Source organism: Fulmarus glacialis, unplaced genomic scaffold (assembly GCF_000690835.1).
Source record: "Fulmarus glacialis isolate BGI_N327 unplaced genomic scaffold, ASM69083v1 scaffold35341, whole genome shotgun sequence".
NCBI classification, from domain to species: Eukaryota; Metazoa; Chordata; class Aves; order Procellariiformes; family Procellariidae; genus Fulmarus; species Fulmarus glacialis.
Genome location: NW_009191544.1, coordinates 75,777 through 84,624, shown reverse-complemented (window position 1 = coordinate 84,624; position 8,848 = coordinate 75,777). Strand labels below are relative to the sequence as shown.

Below are 8,848 nucleotides of genomic sequence, written 5' to 3'. Positions count from 1 at the left end.
GCTGTCGATAAAGAAGCTGAGGTTCTATAGCAGAATTTCACAGCAAATAGGACTGAATTTACTGACCGGGGCTATCCAGATGATATTTGTGTGAATCCTTCAGCTTAAGGCAAATACTTTGAAGCTGACTGTTTCCTGCAGCTCATGGGAGTGTGGCTACATGTTCTAAAATGTCTAAGCGCTCATTTGGCAAGTTAGTAATCGCAGCATCGTCATGAAGTCTCTTAAAGTGATTTTCAGACTGTCAACATTAATAGTGCAATCTTAGCAGGGCCAGCTGAGCCACAGAGCAGAGAGAGCAGGCATCTCAGGCAGCAAAATACAAAGGACAGATGCTTTTTTGTGGGGGAGAATGTGGGCTGGAGTGGTATTTGCCTGCATTTTTCCCTAGGCCAGTGACTCCAGCCCAGCTCAATCCAGCTTTGGTTTTTAGGACACAGCTACAATGAGAGCCCAACAGAAGAATTACTCCTTTGCTTGTTGCTTTACTCTCCGTGGATCAGAGAGGCTTCCACGGCTGGTCATACTTCCCTCCTTAGAGCATCCTCTGTGACCCAACAGCAACTTGCTGTGCTTGGAGGATGATGCTGAGCACAAGACCTTCCTTTGCAGTAACAGCCAACCACGTGCACAAACAAGCAGTTTGTTTCCCTTGGTGAATGGCACCGCTGGCTTTTTTTCTCTTGGGCTCCTTCCCAGCCTCCCCAGCAAGTGGGCCAGGTGTTGGGAAGGGCCACGCTGCTCAGCCTGCTCATGGTCGTAGCGGTTGCTGCCTTGTGTGACAGAAGCCTCAAGACTTTCAGTCGAACAGTCTCCAAGTTTAGCTAATAAATCTGTGCAAGTCTGAGGAAATACTGAAATATTCTCCGTACTGCTTTTGTGATTTATCCAGCCACCCAGGGAGGGAAACAAGATTAGGTGGGAAGAGGACGTGTGTTGCAGTGCTTTTATAACATGCCCGGTTGCCCGGGCTTGGGGGAAGGCCACATTGGCTCCTGTTGGCTAGCTGCAGAGCAAATAAGGTGTTACTGCCACTGCCAGCGATGGAAAATATCCTTTCGCTTAAGTGACAAAGGCTCGTGTTCTTGGAGGTGAAATATCAAATTTCAATGCCGGGCTCTGTGAGGGAGTTGTAATTGTATCTGTCTGCAGCACGCAGATCAATTGCGTAATTATTGTGCTCCGACCGCTATATCATACTGATGAGCCGAGTCACGCCAGACAAAGAACAAGCCCAGGAATGCATTTCCACGAAGCAGCTGAATTACCAGAGAGTCGTGCTCCGCAAATGCATTATGCCTGCCTGCTCGGTTCAGGAGATGCTCAGACACGATTGTCATTTTGTACGGAAAAAAGCCTCCTGCGAGGCCCCTGGACGTTCCACAGTAGATTGCAACACCCGCGTTGCCTTCATTTCCAAGGTGTCTGTTTTATTTCATTGAAGGAAAACGTCACAATATATTGATATGCAACTTTATTCGGAAAGGTCTGCCCAAGCTCTGTGTAATGGTTTTCCTCTTTTCAAATCAGAATATCCAGGAAGGAAAATAACTCTCGAATATTGTACTATAGCAGGAAATATCTCTGTCTCTGGCTTCTTCAATATTAAAGAAGAGATTAGCAGATATCCTGGAAGCAGGCCATGTTATTCACTCTCTTCCCTCTGAAGCCAAAGGTGAAACTCCCCTAGAAATAAATGGAGCAGGTTCTGCGATCGCTCAGCTGCCGGGTTCGTGTGATCTGCAGTGGAATTATTTCTCCTTTTGTGATAGAAACCTCTGGATACGTTTCTTCTCATCTGTGAACATAAACACCAGTGCTGGAGATGCCGATTAAGTGACGCGGTGGTAAAATCATGCTTCTGCAGAAGTTGCTGACTTCGGTCAGCCTGTGATTTGGCCCTCGCTGTGTCCGAGAGGGCCTGCACGCCTCTGGACAGACCTTTCAGGGTTAAAATGAGAAGCTCGCACTGTTCCAAGAATTTGTTACTCTGAGACAATGCTTCTGCATTTTTGTCCCCCCTTTTTTTCTTCTTTTCTTTTTTTCTCTCAGACGAATAGTTATGTGGCATGAGGCTTGTTATAGTTGGAAACATCCCTAAGTAAACAGCTGATCTTAAAAATACTCCTTTTTTTTTTGTCTGGCCTTTTAAAAAAATAGTAGTTATTGCACAAAAGAAGACTATGCTGATGCCAATCACTGCGTTCTAGCTAAAAACAGGAAGCCACCCTGAGTGTCTGTCCCCAGCACTTTGACCATGCGGCTCGGACATTAAAAGCCTTGTTGGAGGATGTGCCCTGTGTTGTGAATTAGATCTCTTTATCTCTTTTTTTTTTTTTAAATGAGGTGGAAGGCCGCCTATCACAGATAAGTGTATATCCTGCATGTCTGCTTCCTGATCTCCACCAGACTTCATTCACTTCGCTGGTGATTTTCTAGCCTTGCTTTGAGCAGGCGACTGTGATGGGGAGTTACCTGCTCAGCCAGACCTGGTCTGACAGGCGCTTCCTACGTGCTCTCTAAATCCTCTGCCTTGCCTTGTGCATCCTTTGATTTCTGAACCCCAGAGGAGGGGCTTGTATTTCAATACAAAAGAGTGCCTTTTGCAACTCTGCTTGGGCAGCTTAAGAAGCAAGGAGAAATGGAGTTTGCATCATTTTCTGGTGCAACACACAAGAGCCCCAAGATCGTTCTGGATCTTGAAGCCCAACTGCACTAGTAAGCAGGCCAGGTCTTGCCAATCTGTTTCCGCAACAAACCCCCCTTCTGCAGGCTGACGGCTGCCACGGAGCGTTCAGGGATTCCCAGATGTCACAGAAATCTTCGCTGAACCGGAGACTGCCTTTTCCCAAAGCAAGGGCAAGAGAGGGACTTTGGTTTGGCCCCAACATTTTTGTGCCTTCAGTGAGAACTTTGTCAGGGAAAAGGAGCTCAGGCTGCCTGAATGAATACATGTTCCCCGAGTTCAGCTCAGTATCCTTCAGCATCTGTTGTCAGTCCCCCAGAGATGCTGTCTCCTGCTGCCAGGTGCTATGCCTGCAGCCATTTTACTGTTCTAGATTCAAGCTGGATTTCCAGGCAACTGCTTTTTAATTTTTTGAAGTCATTTTTCCTTGAGGACAAATCAGATTTCCTTCATGTTCCCTTCCTCCATGTCTCCTTCGAATCACATTCAACTTTGAAGTGAGAAGTCCATGGTGTTGATGCACATAGCCCATGATGCGGGCCATACGTGACCAATACATCACTATGACCTTCACCAGGTCTTGGGAGCCTATAGACCTCTGTGGAGACAAAAATTAGCTCATATTACCAAGGCCCTGGATGCATTTCATGTCACAGGAGTTGAGAAGAGAACGGAAAAGGCATTTTGCACCATTATGGAAATAAAGATGTTAGCTACTGCTTCCTAGAAATATAGCACTCCTGACATTGCCCTCCCCGGCTTTGAGCCTGTAGGGCTCTACGGATTTAACTGAGCTGTGTTCACACCACTGCGGAAAGGGAAGAAGCCTGTTAGTTTTTATTTTGTGAGGGCAATCGTAGGAAGAAACAATCTGGTCGTTCTTCACTTTGCTCATGAAAATGTAAAGCCCAACGTGTAACCTACCAAGCATCCACGACCACAGTAAGAATCAGGAGTCAGAGCTGGTGCTCAATACCTGCGGAAGGAAGAGCCTCTGCTTCTTTTTGGCAGCCCACCCAGCGATGCACTGCATTTGGCTGCCGTAGGTTGATGCCCTCATCAGACCCCTCACCAGTGTCTGGGAAGGATTTAAAGAAGTCCCCCTCTTTGCCATCACTCAGAAGTAGGAAGCTCCTGGGCAGGAAAGGTCTTCCCCTCTTCTCACCAATGCTGCCCTCAGAGCATGGCATTGCATGCTTCAGGATGGCGTGTCAGTAATAGGACTTACAGATCTTCCTTAATAGAAAACTCGGGTTGTAAAGCCACTTCCCCCCATCGTTTTTCAAAGCACACAAAAGCGAGCGGGTACCTAATCCCTCAGCCTTTGTGCGAGGTGTCATCCAGCCAGCGAAGCCGCGCTGCGATGGAGGGCAGGGTGCCGCAACTCTCCAGGACCGGCACGGCAGAAGGGCTCATGACAGTGCAGTTCAGTAAGACTTTGTTAATCATTTAGGCAGTCTCCATTTAATTCAGACATCTCAGTCTCTCCATTCGGTTCCTCCCTCGGGTTTTGCAGACTCCAAGCAGACAGATTTATTGGGGTCTTAAGCGTAATCAGGAACAAATTAGCCTCTTTCAGGATCACACACTGGCCTGGATCACAGCTATTCAAAGGCTGCCTTCCCATCCATGTGAGTATGAATTAAGTCATCGGATTGGAGTAGGTCTTGAGTATTCTTTTATCCCAAACACATGATCTTATCAGAAGCCCATTACGTTTATCATCGCATTAGGAGGGAACATTCGGAGCCAGTGCAGGAGTATGTTGCTATATAAATGTTGTGCTTACTTCAGTGCCTGTCGTGAAAATAAGTCAGTGCTTCAGGAAGGCCAGGGAAACACTGTCTAAACGCATATGCCTAAAATTAGGCTGTGAGTTTGAGTTTCTGGGTATGTGTTTGCATCAGTGGGGTGGCTGCATTGGGGATGTGTAAAGAGAGCGTGCATGTGTTTGTGTGTCAATGTTTCTGTTGGTGTGGGTGTGTAGCAGGATGCACTTGGGTGCCGGTGTTTCACTGTAAGTGTATATCTGACTGCATATGTTTATAGCTGAAGGTTGGGTCTTTTTATCGTGGTAGGTATTTTCCTTTCTTTTTTTTCCTTTTTATAGAAATAAGCCCCTTTTCATAAAATGACAAAGAAACTCTTTTTCCAAAAATACATATTTTCATATGTTTGGGATTTGTTTTTGAGGATTTTTGATTGCTGACCACAGTCTTTCCAGGGCTGAATATTTCTCAGAGATTTCTGCTGAGACTCTCACTCAAACTGGGACATAGTGCTCTGAGGCGGGTGAGCTGCTTAGCTTTATCCTACTGTTCTTGGGTACAGCAGAGACCTGGCCTACGCTTTGATACGTCTCTGCAGAAAGAGGAGCAGAACAAGAGATGCAGAAGGATAGGGTGAGGGAACACAGAGTTTGTCTCCATGGCCATCACAGTTACACGCTCGCTCTGCCCCTTCCTTGAGCTAGCCAGACACAGAGCGTGTCTCTCCCAGGGGTGAATGAGCCACACTGGTATAGCCCTGTGCCAGCATTGATAAGCCCTGCAGAGGAACAAGGTATGTTACAGGGATGTCCAAACTGGGGCTCTCGGGGCACGTACGGTTCAGGAGCAGTTCAAGCACACGTTCCCAGTTGGGTCAATATCAGATGAGGAGTAGCAGGGCCCTGCTGGCATCAGGGCTGTTGGGCAATCTGGCCGTGGGAGGAGGCAAGGCAAACTGGGCTGCTGGGGCCAGCACTGCTGGGTTGCCTTAGGGCCCATCTGCACATCCACCCTAGCCCCCTCCACCGTGGAGTAATGGGACACCCTGGGGAGCCATTGTCATCTTTTGTCTGTGAAGCACTCTCCCAACCGCTCCTCCTCCGAGCTCTTCGAGGTGTGTGGTATATGTTTGGTGGCTCCCAGCCATATGAAGATTTTAAGATGTGACATGTAGGGTCAAGAAGTTTGGCCACCCCAGGAATATTCGCTCAGACGCAGGGCTGCACTCATACAGCTGAACGGCTTCCAGATTCATGCTGGCTCCTTTTCGCCAGCTCGGAGTACTGGCCCGGCAAATACACAGTTCCCCACACTTATCCACGTACACAAGTTGGCCGCAGAGGTCGTGCTGAAACGAAACCATAATGACATTCTTCCCTGATAGACTTCTCCATTCTTTCAAGCTCACACTCTCTTAAGGACCTGGAATTTTGCACGGGGGATTGGGAGGAAGGGAGGGGAAAAGGAGTGAAAGTCATTAAATAATTGAATTGCAATAAACTGATTTTTTTCTGGCTCATGATGGTATTTCACTGTGTAAACTAGGAGGAAAAATAAACAGGGGATTTAGTAGTTTGGAAGTAGCTCAAAATTGAGCAGCCGTTGGATTTTCTGACACCTAGCTCGAGATAGTCCAATGCTACCGACAGGATTCTCCTCAGGGATCATTTCCATCAGTCCAGCTAGCTGCTCTGGCTAATTTCCTACCAGTTTTTCAGCAGGCTTATTTGCCAGACAAAAATACAACAGGCTGTCAGAACTGGATACCTCTGGGGACTGGCAATGATAATACAACACAAAATAGGATACCAACAGGTCAAAGGTTTCCATTTCACAGAGTACTCTAATGACTGAAAGTCATTATTGCTATGCAGTCTGTTTGAAAAGAGTAGATGGATCTCAGTTCAGTTTTTAATGGGCCAGTGTTACAGAAACAACCTCAAAAATTTGGCATCTTTGTTGGCAGTCTCATTAGAGAAGCCACAGAATAAATGAACAAGGATAATAAAGTCTCCTGCTGCTTTTGATCCTTTCAGGTCAAATCTGAGTCATGTTGGTTGAAGCCGTGTGTGTATGTGGCAAGCTTACCCTCACACTACGTATACTCTATCTGCTCTTTGGATAAACAGATGTTTGGCCCTTTGGTCACTACAACTGTGAACTTGGCAGTTTTCACCATCCCTAAATTCACAGTTGCTGTTGATGTTGTTGTTTTGCAGATATCTTTTAAAAACAAAAAGGGAAACATTGTGGACCAGACCCTCTGTTGGCGTTTTTCCATCCAAGTTGGTGGAATTATGCCAACACCCACATTGTCTCTCTATGTATCTTCTCTCTCTGCTTTCTTCTTTAAACGAAGATAGATGAAAATAAGCAGGAACCCCCTTACGTTAGGAAATATCTTGGGGGAATTGCCCAATAAAAAAGTTGACTATTGTTGCTTGGCTTTTTTAAAATCACCTTGCTATTGCCTAGAAGTGACCAACGCTTTCACTTCCCAGTGACCTGGTCCAGCAGATACACAACCACTGATGTTATCAGGTCCTAGCAACTAGATTGCAGACATGTGTAACCAGTCATTTCTGATTTCTCTTCTCTGCTTTCTCCTGGCAGATGAACCCAGCAGGTGCTATTTCCACGATGGTGATGGAGTATGTGAGGAATTTGAGCAAATGACCAGCATCAAAGACTGTGGCGTTTACACTCCCAAAGGCTTCCTCGATCAGTGGGCTTCCAACGTCTCCGTCTCACATCACAGCGACCAGCAGTGTCCCGGATGGGTGGTCATCGGTCAGCCAGCAGCAACCCAGGTAAGGAAAGGATACTCCCTTTCCTGTCCTCCAAAGTGAAGTCCAGGAAGGAACAACACTCATGAGCGTAGCTAGATGGTCAGCGTTCACATGTGATGTTACCCCTGCCTGTTAACTTGCTGCTTCACCAAGGAAGGCCCCTGAGAGCAGTTTCCCTCTTTGTGAGCCTGATCAGTAGCGATGAGTTTAAATTCAATTCCAATCATCCAACTAAAAACTGGCTGAAATTGTGGCCTGCTTGATTCAATAAGCTGTGTAGGAGTCACCTCGACTAACTATCATCACCTAAAAGACTATACAGGCTCTCTGCAGCTAGCACAGGGTACTGTCTTGTGGGGATGAGTTCTGAAGGCTAATGCCGAATAATACAAAAGAGCGTTCTTTCTTTTTTAATAGTTTTGTGTTTTCTGTCTCCCAGTTTCATAAAAGCACCCTATTGTTCTATTCTGAGAAAGGTCCCGTCCATTCCCAAAGCCATTCATTAGCTTTAACCCCCTTCTTACATGTCTCCTTTGTAACATAAATAGCTCCAGTTACCATAACTTTACCTTTTGTCTCCCTGAGAGAATAAGATCCAAATGAGTTCAAAAAGACATTAGATAAATGCCTGGAAAACAGAGCTGTGCACGATGCAGATGCAACAGTCCAGATGCAACCTGACTCAGGAAAGCCCACATTGCTTATTGTTCATTTTTTAGAGGATACAGCAGGGAAAGGATCATCATATATAAGAGCTGCTCCGTATATTCCTCCTTCAGCATCCACCATTGTCCCTTGCTAGAGACAGAGCAGTGGATTAGGTGGACTTTTGGTTTGTTGCAGCAAAGTTGTTCTTGCAGTCTAATTATCTGGGAGGTGTCTTGTTTTTTTTTAATGCCGTGTCACAGATATGACAAGCAGATTTCTCCGTGAATAGTAAACGCTAAGCATTTCCAGTTGGCTTGCAAGAGAAAACATCTTTATCCAAGAGACTTGGCCTTGTTCACATTGCACAAGTCTGTAACAAATTAATGACCAGGTCAGTTTTAAATGCACAAAGCGTGGTTAGCTGGCATAGTACCAAGACAGAATCCCAAGCCCAGTATTGCCTTTTTGTCATGGTCTCATTTATTATTTCACGCTGTAAAAGGAACTTTCCTCTGGACCCCTACCAGTGCCTTCGTAACTTCTTTCTCGTTCGAGCTCCCTGTGCTGTAGTACAGTCCAAGGCCCGCTGTCTCCAGTTTAGGTGCTGCTTTATGTGCATGTCCCCAAGCACTCTGTCCCCGTGCAGCCGCTACAGAGAGCTGCCCTGATTTTCTCCTACTGCTCTGGTAGAAACGCAGCCATGCCATGCAGCAGGTAACATATGGTCCTGTGGTGGATAAAACACCACCACACGCACACACAACAGAAAGCCCTGCTGTGTAGCCACAACTCAGGCGTGTTTGTTGTACCCAGATGAGATGAAGTTGTCACAGCCTTGTTAAAAAAAAAAGGCAAAAAAAAAAGCTGTTGTATTTATAGGCAGAGCACTAGCATATCACATACTGGCAGAGTGAATGGGAACATGCTCCTGTTATTGCCTGGCCCCTGGGGAGATA

At 46.3% G+C, this 8,848-nt stretch overlaps 1 protein-coding gene across 1 annotated transcript in view; it reads left to right on the top strand.

Moving 5' to 3' along the window:
- The window catches only part of PAPPA (pregnancy-associated plasma protein A, pappalysin 1), a 177,796-nt gene that overhangs the window by 98,559 nt on the left and 70,389 nt on the right, over positions 1-8,848 (top strand). Inside the window, exon 10 of the mRNA XM_009586738.1 lies at positions 7,069-7,265. Coding sequence (XP_009585033.1) covers positions 7,069-7,265 — 197 coding nt within the window. The remainder of the gene's footprint in view (positions 1-7,068; positions 7,266-8,848) is intronic.